General features: G+C 41.2%; 2 protein-coding genes across 2 annotated transcripts in view; one reads left to right on the top strand and one right to left on the bottom strand.

Annotated features, from left to right (window-relative positions):
- Positions 1-1,347: 1,347 nt before the first annotated feature.
- prss35 (serine protease 35) lies at positions 1,348-8,917 on the top strand. The gene is made up of 2 exons (XM_085473414.1): positions 1,348-1,567; positions 6,476-8,917. Exon 2 carries the CDS (start codon positions 6,495-6,497, stop codon positions 7,746-7,748), a length of 1,254 nt encoding a protein of 417 aa, XP_085329540.1. The 5' UTR covers positions 1,348-1,567; positions 6,476-6,494; the 3' UTR covers positions 7,749-8,917.
- Positions 8,918-11,241: 2,324 nt separating this feature from the next.
- The window catches only part of snap91a (synaptosome associated protein 91a), a 63,201-nt gene continuing 55,851 nt past the window's right edge, over positions 11,242-18,591 (bottom strand). Inside the window, exons 21-28 of the mRNA XM_085473413.1 lie at positions 17,312-17,536; positions 14,591-14,788; positions 14,484-14,502; positions 14,245-14,335; positions 13,906-14,001; positions 13,554-13,673; positions 12,824-12,912; positions 11,242-12,219 (exon numbers count right to left, since the gene is read on the bottom strand). Coding sequence (XP_085329539.1) covers positions 12,832-12,912; positions 13,554-13,673; positions 13,906-14,001; positions 14,245-14,335; positions 14,484-14,502; positions 14,591-14,788; positions 17,312-17,536 — 830 coding nt within the window. The 3' untranslated portion in view covers positions 11,242-12,219; positions 12,824-12,831. The remainder of the gene's footprint in view (positions 12,220-12,823; positions 12,913-13,553; positions 13,674-13,905; positions 14,002-14,244; positions 14,336-14,483; positions 14,503-14,590; positions 14,789-17,311; positions 17,537-18,591) is intronic.

Below are 18,591 nucleotides of genomic sequence, written 5' to 3'. Positions count from 1 at the left end.
ATCCTGCTTGGAAAACATCAGGCTTTGTAGTTGTACACGCGTGTGTGATCACCACCACCAGAGACAAACACCCATCATGATCATTAACATTGTCAGGTGTTGTGGGCCACCCAAGTCTCCTCTGCTTCCAGTTTCAGGAGCAGGTGTAATTCTATAACCAGTAGAAGAAGACTGAAAGCTCCTGCTGTACATCAGAGTGAGTGACAGCGGAGCTTACTCAAAGATCACTCTCTGTCCCTAATGGCATGCTGCACTCCCTGCACTCCCTCCTGAGCCACATGCGTATCATCACTCTCCCCTCCAATCCGTCCTCTTTCTCTCTCTCCCTCTCATTACACACATATTTTTCTTGGCTCATTGAGACTTCAACCATATAGTCACAGTGGCGTTGAGACCTCCTCTCATTTTGTCCCGTTTGGTTTCCAGATTGTATAATGCAAAGACTAAACAAGCAGAGTTATTTGAGTGGGTTGCTGCATAATGAAGGCAGCAGACGAGCCTGCCAAGTCAACCAGCAGAGCGAGGTCGTCAGCATCCATATTTACCAAAGTACCTCATGAATTACATGGAAGAAAAAGCATGGACGAAATATATAAGTAAAGTGTCAAGCTTTATGGCTTCCTGCACACATATGTGTATCTTTTTGTGTACTTAAACGTAAATAAATGGAGTCACTGATAGATAATAAGAGTCCCATACCTGAGTTGGAACCTCAAATCTCAAAGATTAGATGCTTAGAGGACAGAATTAACTTAAATATAAGTAACAGATGGATCTTTTAAGGGGTAACAAATCTATCCAGCTCTGTTCAGTTTAATTTATATAGCGCTAAGTCACAACAACAGTGGCCTCACTAAATCAAAAGGTGTGGAATTCGATTTGAAGGGTCAAAAAGTATAAAACTATATCGGTAATCGGTGAATATGTTTGATATATTATGGTGAAGAAGGAAAAAAACATGTTAATAGCAGCTGCTTATGATATTTTTGTGGCGTTTACACCTCACGCTGTAGAATAAGAGCGCTGCAGATGTGGAGACTCACACGCACCACAACAGAAACGCCCCACACTCTGTAGCGACCGCTTGAATTAATTCCTCCACAGTTCTACAGACTGAGGTGCGTTTCATTTTTATTTTTCCCCTCCTCCACCTCCTCCACGCAGACCGGGTTTGCTGGTGAATAGACCACTGACACTCCCGATTCAGCCTTTTAGTTAGATCGCAAGGTCTGGTCCCACCCATATGTGAACAGCTTTTGTCACAAGTGAAAAAAAAAGAAGTCCCTTTCACATTTTCCCCCCTTGCCTCCCTTCCTCCCTCCTCAGTCCTCCCTTCCTACCTCCTTCCCTCCCTCCCTCCTCAGCATCAAGTGCAGTGTGAGCGGAGCGACTTGTCTCTCAGCCTCTTTGAAGGAGCAATGAGGAGAAGGCAGCCATCGCCCTGCTGATAGCAGAAGGTCTGGGATGCAGTGAAGTCCCGTTTGTTTTCCAGTTCATTTGTGTAGGTCCTGGGAAAACAAACAATAACGTTGCGGATTTGGCAGATCCATCAATCGAATGCGAGCAGGTAGGAAGCGCTATTGTGCACACTTACCCATTATTATTGTGTCCCGATGGGGAACGCGGGGAATGACTGACTTTATTCAGTCTCTTTCTTTCTTTCTTTCTTTCTTTCTTTCTTTCTTTCTTTCTTTCTTTCTTTCTTTCTTTCTTTAAAACTTATTTACATTTTTAATAGATTTTCTTTTCGTTTTACTCCGACCTGTTGATGTTTTAAAAGTTGATTTAATTGGATTAGAGTGCAAACACAAACACACACACGGGCTTCAGTAATTTTGAGTATAATTACTATTGTTGTGCGATGTTATTCCCTTAGGGCACACTGAAATACTTTCAGTGCATTCTTAAATAGACACGTTGTCAATTTACTCTCCACGTACAGGTGATGCAGATGTGGAATTACTGAATATGTGCTAAATATGGGATTTAATTGTAGATTTATTTACATTTTAGTGTTGCCAATGAAAACACACGCCTCACATTTTTACTTTGATTTTTTTAATCAAAGTAAAAATGTCAGATTTTTGTCAGATTTCTGAATCTTTTATCTCTTTACCACCTGACTGACAGAAGTGGATCTAATATTAAGAAAAAAGGCTTCAGTGAATGCTAACGCTTACTGATTTCATTATACACCATTGTGCCACAGCGCCACCCCTTGGTGACGTTTATCTCCCGGGCGCCCCCGATACTTTCCTGTGACTTCTTCCATGGAGGGAGGAAGAGGGCACAGCCTGAAATGAGGGCCTTCTGCTAAGACCGAGAGCCACCATGGCAGCATATCAGTTTCCACTCTCTGTCGAATAATTGCAGGCTTTCTCCTAGATTGTGTGTTTGTGTCTGAGTCTGGCAGCAAGAGTGTGAAGTTAAACACAAAACTAAACGTCATTTTTGTCTTCTCATTTATTGAGAGAGTTTTACAGCTCTTGTGGGCTTGTAGTTTATTGCTGTCTGTTGTAGGGTGGCTAAATGATGGCCAATGGGTAAGTTTTATTAGAAGATTTATGGTAAGCTGAAGCCAAAAAGTCCCAACTACAGTTATACTTACTTGAAGGACAGTGTGCTTAATGACAAGTTTATCAGCTGGAGGGTTGACTCCTTGACCAGTGAGGTTCTCTGTCTCAGCTGAGTCTCCTGGGAACTGTACCAAACCAGGCAGCATGCCTTTTTCACAACACATCAGCATCTAATTGAAAGGCAGTGTGTCTTTGGAACCCCCCACCTCCCTTGCCCCATCTTAAAGGTTTGTGTTCCAGCTGGTCTGTCATACTCAGTTTCAACCCTGTATATTTTCACCCCTGACTTCTGTTTAAAATTAACTTTTGGATTTGCACTTTTGTGCCAAATCATTCTCTCTCCTTGCATACGTGTGACTTCATCGCCACAGCCACGCTGACGAAACTGCTCTGCAGTGAAGTGACGGTCTGCTGAATCTATTAAAACGCACACAAATTGTAATTTTCTTTTTAGGTTTATCAGGGCTGTTGGCAACGTCACAGTCGTACAGTAGAAGCATGAGCCAGCAGGCTGTGTGCAGACTGCACAGTCTCAGTGTTTGATGTCATTCGTGTGCATGCAAAGAGTCGAGTGCAGCTAAGGAAACCAGATACTGTCATTACAGAAAGAGAAGGTTAACCATTGTGGCGAACCTCCAAGCCAATGTCTCAGCCCATTCGGAGGATCAGGGTTCATCTTATCCTTTTCTCTCCCCGCAGCCTCCAGCAAGATTCAGAGGATATAAATCTTTCAACCACACAGCTAATGTAACAGCTCCAGAGACATGTCTGAGGAGCACAAGACTACTTTAAACTGAGTGCCATTGCTTCTAATAAAAATAAAACTGCACCAATTTGCAACCATTTTTGGCAAGCATTTAAATACATAAGTGTGATGTGCTGTCACACTGCTGTACAGCCAACTGTAGTGCTGCAGAACTGCAAGTCTGTTGGACATCTCTAATGTTTTGGGCTATATTGCCTCCCTGTGGCTGTATTGGGACTGTGCATATTGTGATCCAGGGGTCTTAACATTGGACCTTTTCATTCCAGGGAAATCAGAGTGTTCCTATATTCTGAACATACTTAATTATTAGTGTCTGGGGAAAAAAATCCCTGGCAAACAGTACAAAAAGTGTTGAGACATTTCACTTCAAAACCACAAACATGAACCTTGGGGTGACCAAAGTTATTGTGGTTCATAATTTGGGGAACCACCAACTTTAAATTGTTATGCTAATTCATGTTGTGGATGTTTAGATATTACAATTAATAAATGGGAAATTTTGACAGTTTGTAGTCCTACATGAAAAGCCAAGGCATTGCCAGTGTCATTATGGTTAAGCATCTGGGAACCATGGATCTCTGCACTAATATTTATGGGAAACCATCCAATAGGTTTCAGCCTTCTTAAGTTGAAGCTCAGGACGACTAGCAGGGAATCGCTAGTCAGTGGAATATGTCCTCCATGCACTACAATGGCATGTAAAAAAATTGCATGGCAAATGATCTCGTGATATTGAGGTGTTTTAGTCTGAACCAACCAAAATTCATTCTGTCCAATAGTTCTCAGAGGAACAACCTGTTGGCTACAGCTAGAGGATTATTATGATTTGTCATATCAGGATGACTAATGGTCTCTTTTTCTTTTTTTTTTAGCGTGTCCATGTCGTGAATGTTTATATACACTCAACAAAAATATAAACGCAACACCTTTGTTACTGCTCCCATTCCCCATGGGATGGACGTAGAGACCTAAAATTCATTCCAGATACACAATATAACCATCCCTCCCAAACCGTGGTCACAAATCAGTCCAAATGTGTGGTAGTGGGCACATCTGCCATATTGAGATAATCCATCCCACCTCACAGGTGTGCCACATCAGGATGCTGATCTGACATCATGAGTAGTGCACAGGTGTACCTCAGACTGCCCACAACAAAAGGCCACCCTGGAATGTGCAGTTTTGTCTCACAGCAAAATGCCACAGACGCCACAAGCAATGAGGGAGCGTGCAATTGGCATGCTGACAGCAGGAATGTCAACCAGATCTGTCGCCCGTGCATTGAATGTTCATTTCTCAACCATAAGCCGTCTCCACAGGCGTTTCAGAGAATATGGCAGCACATCCAACCGGCCTCACAACCGCAGACCTCGTGTAACCACACCAGCCCAGGACCTCCACATCCAGCAGGTTCACCTCCAAGATCGTCTGAGACCAGCCACCCAGACAGCTGCTGGAACAATTGGTTTGCACAACCAAACAATTTCTGCACAAACTGTCAGAAACCATCTCAGGGACGCTCAACTGCATGCCCGTCGTCCTCATCGGGGTCTTGACCTGACTCCAGCTCGTCGCCGTAACAGACTTGTGTGGGCAAATGCTCACATTCGATGGCGTCTGGCACGTTGGAGAGGTGTGCGCTTCACGGATGAATCATGGTTCACATTGTTCAGGGCAGATGGCAGCTGAGAATGTCCCAGTTCTTGCATGGCCAGCATACTCACCGGACATGTCACCCATTGAGCATGTTCGGGATGTGCTTGACCGGCGTATACGACAGCGTGTACCAGTTCCCACGAATATCCAACAACCTCGCACAGCCATTGAAGTGGAGTGGACCAACATTCCACAGGCCACAATTGACAATCTGATAGACTCCATGCGACGATGTGTTGCACTGCATGAGGCAAATGGTGGTCACACCAGATACTGACCGGTTCTGGGTCCCCAGACCCCCAATAGCGCAAAAAACTGCACATTCCAGGGTGGCCTTTTGTTGTGGGCAGTCTGAGGTACACCTGTGCACTACTCATGATGTCAGATCAGCATCCTGATGTGGCACACCTGTGAGGTGGGATGGATTATCTCAATATGGCAGATGTGCCCACTACCACACATTTGGACTGATTTGTGACCACTGTTTGGGAGGGATGGTTATATTGTGTATCTGGAATGAATTTTAGGTCTCTACGTCCATCCCATGGGGAATGGGAGCAGTAACAAAGGTGTTGCGTTTATATTTTTGTTGAGTGTATTTCAGGAAAAGGGGGAAATGTTGACAAATTTGTGGTCCCACATGAAAAGCTTGTCATTGCAAGAATCTTTATGGTTCACCCTCTGGGGAACACAGATGACTAAAGATTACACCAACCTTAACCTCCTAAGACCCGAACTCTTACATGGCATGCATTTTTTAATTTCCCTTTGATATTTGGGCTGATTGGGACCTGATGAATATAAAAACAAAGAATTACCAGATTTTTTTTGGTCTAATTTTTGTTTCTGAGAAAAATGAGAGCCACATATGAGGATATTCATTTGAAATTTCGATAGAACAGTTGCAATATAATGTCCTCGTAAGTGGATATCAGGCCCTTGTTGAGCAAGATTTAGTATTTTGGTCTAAATGACCCAAAATGTAATGTCCACATATGTGGACGCCAGGTCCTAGGAGGCTAAGTGTCACCCTCACGATGGTGTGAGTGTCTGCTAGAGAAAAACTAAGAGAGTCACCATAGTCAGCAGTGTACATCCTGTTGGGACCACGAATATGTGCAGAGAGTTTTATGGCAATTGTTCTTTTGGTGTTTTGATGTTAGCGAAGGATTAAATGGGCAAGATTTATGGGAATCCATCCAACAGTTCACGCTTGTGGTAATGCTAGCAGGTGACAAAGGAAAAGGCAGGATGTCATCAAAGTCAGTAGGATATATCCTCTATGCCATAAATATATTTATGCCATAAATATATGGCAAATGATGTACTGATGTTGAGCTATTTTAGCATAGAGTTTTAAGAGTGGAGTGAGCAACCATCAATGCTACAATTAGTATCATGTGTGGCTAAAGAAAGTATAATAATAATAATAATAATAATAATAATAATAATTCCCTCATATGTTCTTATTTTTCAGAGCCAGGCCCAACTTAACAATGGGCCACATACCCTTCTGTGTCCTGGTCCCAGTGACAGTGCTGGCTGTGGTGGCTGTAGCTGCTGTAGATGATGAGTACACCTGGCCGCAGTGGAAAGTTCCTCTGGTGAGGAAAAGACGTACTGTGCCTCTCAGCAGCCCAAGCTTCTCAGCTCATCCACAGCCAGAGCTAAGTGGGACTTGTGGGATCGAGTGCCAGCGTCGCCTTCCTTCACCTTCCCTGGAAGACTTGGAGCAGTTCTTGTCTTACGAGACAGTCTACGAAAATGGCACACGCACGTTTACTTCCATTTCTGTGCAGGGTCTCAACGAGATGACTGCATGGTCCAGAAATGCCTCGTCTAGCTCTCGCCACAAACGAGAGGTGTATGGCACAGATACCCGCTTCACCATCGCTGATAAGCAGTTCTCTACCAAATATCCGTTTTCCAGCTCTGTGAAGGTGTCCACAGGCTGTTCTGGGGTTCTGGTATCCCCTAAACATGTGCTGACTGCTGCCCACTGCATCCATGATGGAAAGGATTATCTAGATGGAGCGCAGAAACTACGTGTCGGGATTCTGAAGGAGAAATCCAGGCGAGGGAAAGGAGGCAGAGAGAGAGGAGGACGACGAAAAGGTAGAAGAAGAAAGGGAGACACAGCTCAAGAAGACGGACAGGAAAAGGATGAGAATGGCGGTAAAGGGAGGGGAAAAGGGAAAAGTAGGAAGAACCGGAATAGGCGAAGCGTGGAATCTGAGAAACCATCATTTAGGTGGACAAGAGTCAAAAAGACCCAGGTTCCTAAGGGTTGGTTCAAAGGCGTGTCGGGTGGACTGGCTGCGGATTACGACTATGCTGTTCTGGAGCTGAAGAAATCCTCAAAAGTCAAGCACATGGATCTGGGTGTGATCTCCTCAGTCAAGAAGCTTCCTGCTGGGAGGATCCACTTCTCCGGCTTCGATGATGACCGACCTGGTAACTTGGTGTACCGGTTCTGCTCCGTGTCTGAGGAATCCAGTGATTTGTTGTACCAATACTGCGATGCCAAACCTGGCTCCAGTGGCTCTGGGGTCTACATCCGCCTCAAAGAACCAGGCAAGAAGAAGTGGAAGAGAAAGATCATTGGAGTCTTCTCCGGTCACCAGTGGGTGGATGTTAATGGGGACGGGACGCAGCAGGATTACAACGTGGCAGTGAGGATAACACCCCTGAAATATGCTCAGATCTGCAACTGGGTCCATGGGGACTCAAGCGTGTGCCAGGTAGCCTAAAAAACACAGGATCCCCCCAACCTCTACACACTCCTCGTTTTTAATCATCAATCAGGGGCCCAACAACTGCCTTCCTGTGACCTCCTGTGCCTCCCAGTGGCTCCTGCTACACTGGTCCACACACACACACACACACACACACACACACACACACACACACACACACACACACACACACACACACACACACACAGCCATTCAGACTCTGTGTTGACAAGAGAAACTCGTCAGCGCATCAGAACTGTGGCTCTTCAGCTTTTTCTAATTTATTTGCTAAAAAGAAAAAAAAACAACTGAGAAAAATCATATATATTATATGTATTTTTCAGATCATTCTGATCTGCTGTTTCTAATTTGACCTTTTTTTTTTTAAAGATATGACCTCTTTGGAAGGTTGAAAAGTGTGTATATTATATTATCCCTGGTACATTTATTCCCTGTATGAAAAGACTGCACTACAAGTCTTCTCCACTAGTGCGCATCAAGTTTGACAAAAGACCCAGGAAAAATTATTGTAACTCTTGTTTCGCAATTGAACTATATGGAGATATGGAAATAACTTTTTTATAAACATTTTTAATTGAACATGTTCCACTGTGTGTATCTATCTTGTTTTTTTGTTTTGTTTTTTCAAACTACCTTTTGAAGACAAATCGTCTGTCTAAATAGAGAAAGGGTCCTTATAGAAAATAGTTTTTTTTTCTCTGTGAGTCTTGCAATCTTTTTCTCTGTTCTTGCAACACAGTGAAATGTCGTTTCATTATTGTGAACATAACTGTGTTGGTGCTTATCCAGAAGATGTGGTGCTAATTTATGAAAAAGTAGAAGGCTTTTAAAAGATGTTTTGTTAGCCACATACTGTAACTATATATTTAATGTGAGGCTACAGATTTGGGTTGCATTAAGATGGATCCGAACAATCCAACAATTTACTTGAGCTGCATATATTTTTCCAAATCTAAAGGATATTGGATTTGCTATAATGCTATAATATTGTTGTGTAATGGAAGGTTTTAAATGTGGATTTCTTGGGGGGGGGGGATTTTTTTTTTTTTAGATTTTCATGTTGCTTATATTCAAAAAGTTCATGAGTATCCTTTTGAAGACCAAATACCTGACATTAAAGATGCAGATTGAAAACTACCAAACATTAAATCAAGTTTACTACCTGTGTGTATATGTGTGTTTTCAATTACGTACATTCAACCACAGCGATCTATAAAATATCTAAACCATTAAACAACACCGCCGGCTTTGAAACCCGCAGCTAGTGATGACATATTTAACCAAGTATAATGTAAAATCAAACTTTAAAAGTGCTTTCATCTTTTAAATTAAGAAAACCGATCAGTTGCACACAGTTTATTGGATGTTTAATCCATAAAATTTAAATTAAATTACGAAAAACTTCTCCAGAGTAGCTTCATATCAACTGTGAAGTATAGCTTTGGAAATGTGATAGTTTGATGCGACCGTGCAGCTTGATATCATTGATTAAGCTCTGAATTCTGCTTCATATGAACCTTTAAACAGGATTACAACCTTAAGCACTTTAGCAAATCTACTGAGACAATAAAAAAGAAGAAACAGAGTGTTATTGGATCAAGATTATAAGCCCAGATGTGAATCACTCTAGTGAGATTTAAAAACTGGCAGCACATGCAAAAAAGTTATTTTTTTCATGGAAGAACAGGGATGAAGAAAATTCTCTCAGATGTATGGGGTTGCACTGGCTTCTCCAGTCAAAGGTAAACTTAGTTTATCCACAGACTAATGTGGAGAACCTTACAGATTAATAGGTTTTTATTGCGTAAATGATTGAAAAAGCTGAAATTTTTTAAACTGAAAATGACACATTTCACATTGGATCTGTTTTCTTGTTTAAAAAACTTGCAGAAAAGTATTCAATTAAATTTGGACACTGTGGAGTTTAGGTTCTGAATGAGTTAAGGAAAAAAAATTTTTTTTTATCAACATATGGCTTAGAGAAATAAAGTTAAATTAAAAAAAGACAAAACAATTGAGCAAAAAACAAAAACAAAAAACAGCACAAAAAATGACTTGCTGATATCACTCCATTTCATTCAAATATGGTCACTTCTGGCTAAGACATAAGACAAAAATGCCAGCAAACAAAATACTAACACTGAAGCATTCATGCTCAGAATGAAATCATAATAGTCAGTACAGACTACACATGCTTCGTTCTACACCCAGACTGTACAACCCCACATCTAGATTGGAATAACTGGGAAGAGACACCGGCCTAGGATGTGTGTTTCTTGATTATTTTGTGATCATTTCAAATTTTGACATACACATGTTTTTCAACTCTACTCTTTTAGACCTCTTTTGGAGGACAGAGCCACAGCAAAAGACAGTTATAAGAAAAAAACCTATAATGTAGCGTTTTCATGTGGTGAAACTGAAATAAAAGCAGTCATTTTGGAGCCAGACAGTTCAATCCATCATTGAATTTATTGCATCTCAAAGGGCTTACATGCACATGGGGAGGGCCATTGTAAATAAAATAAATTTACAACTAAACAAAAATACAATTTTCATAATTTAGTCATGAAAAATGTTAATAATCTCCCATTATTTTCTCTGAATCACATCTGATTCACACAACCAATCCACTAAGAGGACAACACACAGAGTAAGCTTGATAACTGTCTGTAGTTTACAGCACAGGAGAGGGGGACCGGTGTTAAACAATGTCCAAACATATGCATATGTCAACACTGAAAACATACACATTTCAATGTAAGTAAGCAGGAACAGAAGTGCTTTGGGTAACACGTTCAGAAGGTTCGACAGTGACCTCCTGTGGGTTTCTCTACACACTGTTCCTCATGTGGCCACATACAGAATTACATACAGTTCCACTAAAAATTGGCCGATCGTCAGTACTGATCATATGAAGAACTCAAACGCAGTGTTCAGACAGCAGCAGGATCGGATTTTTTTCTTCACATTATAACTTGGCCACGTTTGCTCAGTGGGTGCATACTGCTAGATAACACTGAAGTTAAAGGTACCATGTGGAGTTTTCCACTGCTAACAGGAGTAAGGTTTTGATGAGGAGGTGTAAACACTGTACATTTCAAAGGTTTTTCTTTACATGAAGTAAATGCTTCGTATTCATAACCATAATCAACGGATCGGGGATACTTAAACAGCTTTCTTTGGTGTGAAATACTGAATGCAAGCAGAATATCGTATGCAAACTCCATAACGTACCTTTAATCCGCACCCAAGTCAGTGATGGGATTTTCTAGTTGTTGCTAGGTTACCATGTTGATTAACTGCTGTTCTTAGAAATGACTCAATATAAATTTCAATCCTTAAATCAACTGGATGTCAGATTGATTAATTTGGGCTGGCTGAACACAGGGTTTGGTATGGCATTGCTATTGAGAAAGTCTGAAAGAAAGAACAGGCACCAGACATTCCCCGTGTGAGAAGTGTCAAAAGCAGACTTACGTAGACAGTAATAGTCTGAATTTACCTCCGTGCTGAAGAAGTACATTTTAAGATATGTCCTGTAATAGCAATACCAGCAAATATCAGTAGCAGTATGGAGGATTATTCTAAAACAAAGAGAACATATACAAATGAATAACATAAAACAAAAACACAAAAGAAGAAATGTAGAAAAATAAGCCACCAGTTAAAAACAAAAAAACAAGAGAAACAAACAAAAGGATCACTTGCTGGTCTTGTATGACTCAGAAGCCCATAGAAGAGGTTTCTAAATACACAGTATATTAATCATGTAGCGGTAGTCATATTTGCTTCCAAATAGTGTTGAAAGATGATGGTAAATAGAAGGATACTCACACCACTTCTTACAACTTCATGTCTGACTCACATTTATATTTCTCTTCAACACACGTACAGAATAGAGACGAAATCCTCGCCCGGAGAAATCTATGTACATCAAAGAGGACCTTTCTGTAAACAACACACAGCATGTTTCTCAGAAAAATCTCCCGGGGCTTTGTTTGTTTTTCCCATTCTCATCCAATCAGAGTGGGACAAAAGGAGAGCCCCTCCCCCTTTACAAGGAGGTACAGACAAAGAAAGGGGTGGAGACAAATAAGGGGAGGAGCTCAGGACACCAAAGCACATCCATCATTCGACTTAGTACTAGAAATGAATCCGAACACGTACGCCTTCGCTTTCTCACGCTTAATTTTCTTTTTTAAGTGATTTTGTTTAGACAAAAGTTTGGTACATCGACATAAGCACACGCTTTTATTTTTTTCTCGTATATTTATATGTAATCCGCTATGGTTCACTTTCACAGTTTGTGCTACAACATCACACAGGAGAAGGGCTGGGCTGGAGTAGGGTGGAGAAAAGAGGCTCTTAATAAGGTTGAATAGCTGAACATCGCTGGTGTTCTGAGATGTTGACAGACACCAGGTAAAAAGGTGAGGGGGCTCTCATCCAAAGAGGGAAGCAGCTGGAAGACAGGAAATAGAGAGCATTTTTAATATAAAAGTCATTTTGTTCTGGAGGCAAATGAAAAGGTCTGTACTGGAAGCTGACTGTGATTTTTGTTTTGCAAAGCGATGATCTGAAACCAGCTGATTTTCATGTTTCTTATATTCAAGAAGTTCATGAGTATCCTTTTGAAGACCAAATACCTGACATTAAAGATGCAGATTGAAAACTACCAAACATTAAAATCAAGTTTACTACCTGTGTGTATATGTGTGTTTTCAATTACGTACATTCAACCACAGCAATCTATAAAATATCTAAACCAACAGGATTACAACCTTAATCACACTAGTATTAATCCTAGCTGAAGACGCTCAATTCCACCTGGGTTTTATTTAATCCAAAGCTCATTCTTAGTCATTTTATTTTTGTGGATATAAAAGCACAGAAATAAAATATTTATTTAACTTCAGCTAAAAGCAGAAAAAAACCTGAAGATGCTGTATATGGCTTTATTGTTTGTTGATGACTTTTTTTAAGCTCTGAACTCAGATTTGCAGTGGCACTGCCAAGTCACATGATTCCAACAAACGTACAACAAGAATTCTTTCATGAGCTCCCACCTGGAGCGTTATAAGAAGTCCTTGAGGTCAAGTTCTGCCAATGGGTCCTTGGGCTTCTTGGGGCTCTGGCTCGCAGGTCCTGGAGAAAGCTGGAGAAACAGGACACACAGATCTTCTTAAATTGACCACAAATATTTTAGATAAGAAGATATAACTAATTAAATTCAAAATTAAGTAACATTTTTTTAGATTGACTCCCAACATGTACTGTAGCTCATTTATGTTGTTTTACATTGTTTTTATGTGCTTTTTAATGCGTTTTTGTAGCACATTCACAGAGAAGTTTACTGGAGCTTATATACTGTACTTTATGTTGTAGTTTTGCTGTTTGCTAGGACGAAGTCCCACAGCTTTGTAATGAACAAAAAATTGTTTTCTTATTATGATTCTTAATAATATAAGCAATGCTTGTAAGGAATATCTCTATAGATCTATATGAAAACCAGAACTATTAAATTGATACATAAAAGCCAGTATAAATATACATATATATGCACAGATCACGGCACAATTAATTTACTGTCAGACAACCCAATCGATGTGTTTTTAAAAGTTTAGCCCCTGCTAACCAGCTACCTTTAGCCCTTCACACCTAATGTTTCCATATTAGCAGACTGGTCAAGTTGCTGTTATAGCAGCTCTTTATTTCATTTAGCTATCCTGAGTTTCCCACTTAAACAAGCATGCGAAAATACAGCCTAATTTTGAGGGAAAGACTGTGATGTGTTACCGGTGCTCCTGGTGCAGCGGCTCCAGGTGCAACTCCGGCCACCCCAGTGAAGGGAGGTCTCATCATGGACTGTCCCATCATGGGCTGCATCACAGGAGCTCCAGGCCCTGCTGCAGGAGGCTGGTAAGACAAGGGAAGGACATCAGTCTTGGAGCGATACAATTCCCCAATTCCCAAAAAATGCAATAAGATAGAAAAGCAGGTCAAAGGGGTGTAGTTTTTGGATGTCTGTTTTCAAAAATATGCATTCAGTCAGTTAAACAAAGTTAAGCATAAGGAAAAAAACATTTCTTAGTTTAGAAGCTCTCTACAATCCTCAGAAAAGATTAATTATAAATTAAATTAAGCTTACCATGCCAAAGCCAGGTTGTGCACTCATTGGTGGCACCATGGCTGCACCAGGGGGAGCTGCTCCTGGCACCCCAGGAGCTCCAGGGGTGGCACCGGTCTAAAGAGAACAAACAGGTGAACAGGTCACAATAACACATCTTGGTTCAGGAAGTGTCTGCACAGTGGCTGCCTAAGTGACCTGATTTTACTGTCCAGATTAAATGAAAGTACAGATTAAAAGAAATGTAGTTACTGATAAACCCGTGGCAGTACAAACGCACACTTCTAAACTTAGTTTTCAAAAAGGCTGCTTTTCATATAAAGCGTATTCTGATCCTGATGGAATGAATACTGTTCTTACCATGGGGGCTCCCGGTGTAGCCCAGCTTGTGGGGGCTACCTGTGGCATCCAGTTTGCGCCTCCTGTTAGCTTCTTCTCACTCTGTGAGTCCCTAAAGGAGTTTAAATGTAGGATACAAGTCAAGATATATGCAATTAATGTCACTTCAATCTCTGTCTTTTTGGGCCAAATGAGCAAAAAGAAAGAAAGGGTTTGCAAATCTAATGATTAACTAATTTTTATAGAATTCACACACTTACTTTTTCTTTACTCCAAGGTCTGAACAGGAAAAAGAAGGAAGAATGAGTTACCTTTCTATGTAAGAAGACAAATAATAGAACTCCATACAGGGAAAGCTACAGTTTACCTCCAACCAGGTTGGCCAGCGATGTGTCCAGATCTCCTACAATGGTTTTGGTAGCAGGAGGGGTGGCGGATGGAGCGGCTGCAATACCCCCCATTGCAACAGGAGTTCCCATGCTTCCTGCAGTGCTTCCAGTAGTGCTGCCCCCAGTGCTCTGGGGCGTTACACTAGGCATCAGCAAGTCACCTAATCCATCAAACACTTGATGGTGGGAAGGTGGGATAAAACAACATAGATTACAAACCTGTCAATCCCTACGTTAACGAACACAGAGCAGACAGTATGATGAGTGGGACAATCTGGCTGTGACAGCATAAGTATTCAGTTGTGTATCACATGCACAATGTCTGGTAATACATTTGAGGGCAAAACTGCACCAATTGAACTCACTTGGTCAGCTGCTCAACCAGTTAAGATTGTCACATTTCAGAACTTAAAAACCAGCAACATCTGGAGGACATGTTCTAAACCAGGTGTCATCAAGGCCAGCTGGTTTAATTACAGAAGTACTGTATTGTTACAAGTTGGCTGTTTGTTGTGGTATATATGCATGTACAAACAATCAATTTTAATTTTATTAACAGCTTCACAGTGTATAAGCAGGCAAGCAGAAGTAACAGCTTTGGCAAAAATTGGATATAACATTTGCTCCAGAAATGCCAGTCCTCTTCAGCTGATTGTTCGGCTACAAATTCTTTGTAATATCTCATATAGACCATGCTCTGAAATTTTGTGAAAGTACAAGTCGATGAGACAGAGAAGTTCACTTCTGTCTGAGGTGAGTTGCTGAGGATATCCTGAACTTTCCTGTTTTTAAGCACTGGTGTTAGCCTTTGTTATCTGCTGTTAGCCAGTGTTAGCAGCTGTTAGCTGCTATTAGCCAGTGTTAGTGAAACTTTCTTTGAAGTGTATCTAACATTGCTGGACTCAGACATTTAGTAAATAAACTCTCATGCAATGTGACAGGGTCATCCATCTGTTTATCAGAGAGAGAAACAGTTGATACTTTGACCTAACATTAGCTGGTACAATGTTAGCTTAACCATCTGCAGTTGCTGTTTAGCTGGCTTGTTCTCAGCTGTCCAGAGACGGGAAAGCCACATTCCTAATCTGCTGTTTTTGCATGTTTTAGAGGCTTGTCTCTTGAGTTTTCACTTCTTTGGTAAAGGAGACCCCTTCTCTTGTTTACCCTTTGACATTCTTTGGATCATGGGTAGTCGACAACGGCAAGAGACATCCAAAACTGGGATTCAAAATCTCATAGAGGTAGGTTAGCAAGGTAAATACTGAACCGTGTAGCAGAGTGGACCAAAAACACATCTACTCAGTAAACGCCATTACCGGAAGTCCCCCAGGAGACCCCTTCTCTGATGAAAAAAACCCCCCATGTGTACTATCCTTCATATCTCAAGTGTGAAGGTTCAGAAAATTTGCCTCTGTAACACACGAACACCTATGAGTTCTCATCTCTATGGCCAGTCTTGCCACATACATAACATCCTTCGACAAACCACCATCTGCTGCAGTGTATTTTTAATGTATTAATTCTAAGTTTATGAGAATGCATCAAGTTGTTGGAAAATGTAGTTGCAAACAAATCAATATATATTTATGAGTACATTTTTTAAATTAAATAAAATAAAAAAAATGACGGACTGTACCTTTAAGCTGGTATATCCTACCCAAAGAAGCTGCCCATCTGCAAGTCACTTTGCAATCTGCCTCCACCTAGCTCCTCTTTTCCACTTTCTACTGATCTCCCTGCCTCTAGCTTTCCCTGTATGTGTGTGAAAGGGTGGGGAAGTCCTAAAACAGAGCCATACAGCAAAATATAAAAATCTTACAGGTGGAACCATTAATCTTCTTTAGTCTGTAGTGGATCTGAATGAACTGTAACTGCAGGAAGTAGACCATAACCTTTAGTCTTTGACTAATGCTTGCAGTAGGTTTAATCATACGATGCCAATCTATTAGGTTTCATCAGAGTAATGCTTTAAAAAAAAGGAAGGTTTGAAAGATGTCGCTGAAGCCTTGATGGCATGTGGTTACTCCAAGAGGCTAAAATCCAAAAGACTGAAGGGAAACGTAGATGCATTAAGGGTAAGCACCAATTGTGTCTCATGCAGGAGACAACATGCAACTTGGGAACAGCTTTGGTAAAGAAAACAGTAAGGGAGAGTTGTCCAAAGGGCATGCTGTTATCCACCGCAGGGTTTAACTCACCAGTTACAGATTAGAAGAAGCAAGCAATGACCCAGCAGAGTGGAAGGAGGGTGATGAGGGAACAAGATGTGTAAAGCAGAGGAGAAACACAGAAAGAAAGCAAGAAAATAGAAAGAAGGGAGAGTGGAGGGGTGAGTGGGGAGGTGAAGAAAGCACAGCATTTGTGAAAGTTAAAGAAGTAAAATAGAGGAGACTAAGAGAGAAAGACCAGTGCAAAAGAAGCAGCGGTGTTGAGGAATAAAGCAGTCAGCAGGAACAAGAGTTTTACGTCAGACTGTGACCCCAGCACGTCAGCGTCTCATTCATGCAGAAATCAAGCTGTCAGCAGGTAACAATAACTAGGTCAGCTGTTAAGAGCGCTCGGCTTTAATAAAGCAAACCGAGATTAATGCACATCAAGCAAGACCTGTGCAAATATCAACAAAATATTTCATAAAATTCTCTTAACTCACAAGACAATGACATCAATCACTAAAATGAAGCAACATAACAACCACTTACTTGAAGCATCAAAGCCACCAGAGGGTGCTGATGTAGTGGATGGAGGTTCTACTGCTGCTGCTGGAGCTGGAACTATTGGTACTACTGCCACTACAGCAGGTACTGGTGGAGCTGGCGAAGGAAGCGCGCCCAAGGCATCAAAACCCGTCTCTAGGAGGTCATTCTGCACCAGAGCTGGAGCCAGGGCTGGAGCGGCAGCAGGGGTGAGGGTGGGGGACATTAATCCTGAAGGATATAAACAACAGGACTGTAGAATCATACCGAGTACTGCATCAGCACAGTGAAATAAACAGGAACAGATCATCCCTCCGAAAGGAAAACAGATAAAATATTCATGTTCCAACATATCTTTAGAATTCATAGTATCATAATGTCCCAACAGAGCACTTTGCTGTCAGACTGAAGGCTGACTTGTCATTCACAGTCTCCAAATGTATAATGAGAGACGAAGCCTTCAACTATCAGATTCCTCTCCTGTGGAACAAGCTATTAGTTTATGGTTCAGAAGGCAGATACCAATCTACTTTAAAGATCAGACTTCCAACTTCCCTGTTTCATAAAACTTGGAGTTGACGCTGAATCAGGAAACCCTGAACCATCCCTTAGTTTTGCTGCTGGCCTCAGGCTGCTAGTGGGCTTTCCATGAACGGTCTCCTGTTTACACTAATCCCAACATCTGGTTGCAGGAGATGATTTCCCCTCCCTGAGCCTGGTTCTGGTGGAGGGCTCTTCCTGTTAAAAAAGGAAGCTTTCCTCCCTGCTATAGCCAAGTGCTTGGTCATAGGGATAGATCTCTCACTATTATGGTAGATCTTTACCTTCTGATGTAAAGTGTCTTGAGAAGATTGAACTGATGCTGATAATGATTTAAATAAATACCTTTTTTCTTCCACAGTTACCTGACAAAATTTATTTCTAGATGTTTCAGTTATAAAAGCATTCAGCAGTATTTAACAGCTGAAAGAAGAGAAAAAACTGTGTAATGTTGAAGCGTTGGGGTTGATGAGTTATAACAGTGTATGCTGCCAATACACTCTGCATTAGTCTTATTATGACAGTTCTGAAAGCAAGACTTTCACTTAAATTGACTATTTCTGTAATGCACTGAAACATTTACTGGGCCAGATCTGCACAGTTTTCTTTTTACAGTGACATACACAGAGCCAAATAAATGCTTGCCAAGTGTCTGGGTATCATCATCTACTTCTAAAGGTTTTGTAGTTTCAATGTAGCTAATGCACAACTGCACCTCCCAGTAGGTTCATCAACTATTCAATAAA

This window comes from Copadichromis virginalis, linkage group LG11 (assembly GCF_057382275.1).
Source record: "Copadichromis virginalis isolate Kocher_CV1m ecotype Utaka linkage group LG11, C_Virginalis_male_GT1.1, whole genome shotgun sequence".
Lineage (NCBI taxonomy): Eukaryota > Metazoa > Chordata > Actinopteri > Cichliformes > Cichlidae > Copadichromis > Copadichromis virginalis.
Note: the sequence above shows the minus strand (reverse complement) of the source record. Positions and strands in the feature narration are given on the sequence as shown.

Coding starts and splice junctions, on each gene's coding strand:
- prss35 (XM_085473414.1), top strand. CDS start 6,495: ATGGGCCACATACCCTTCTGTGTCCTGGTCCCAGTGACAGTGCTGGCT.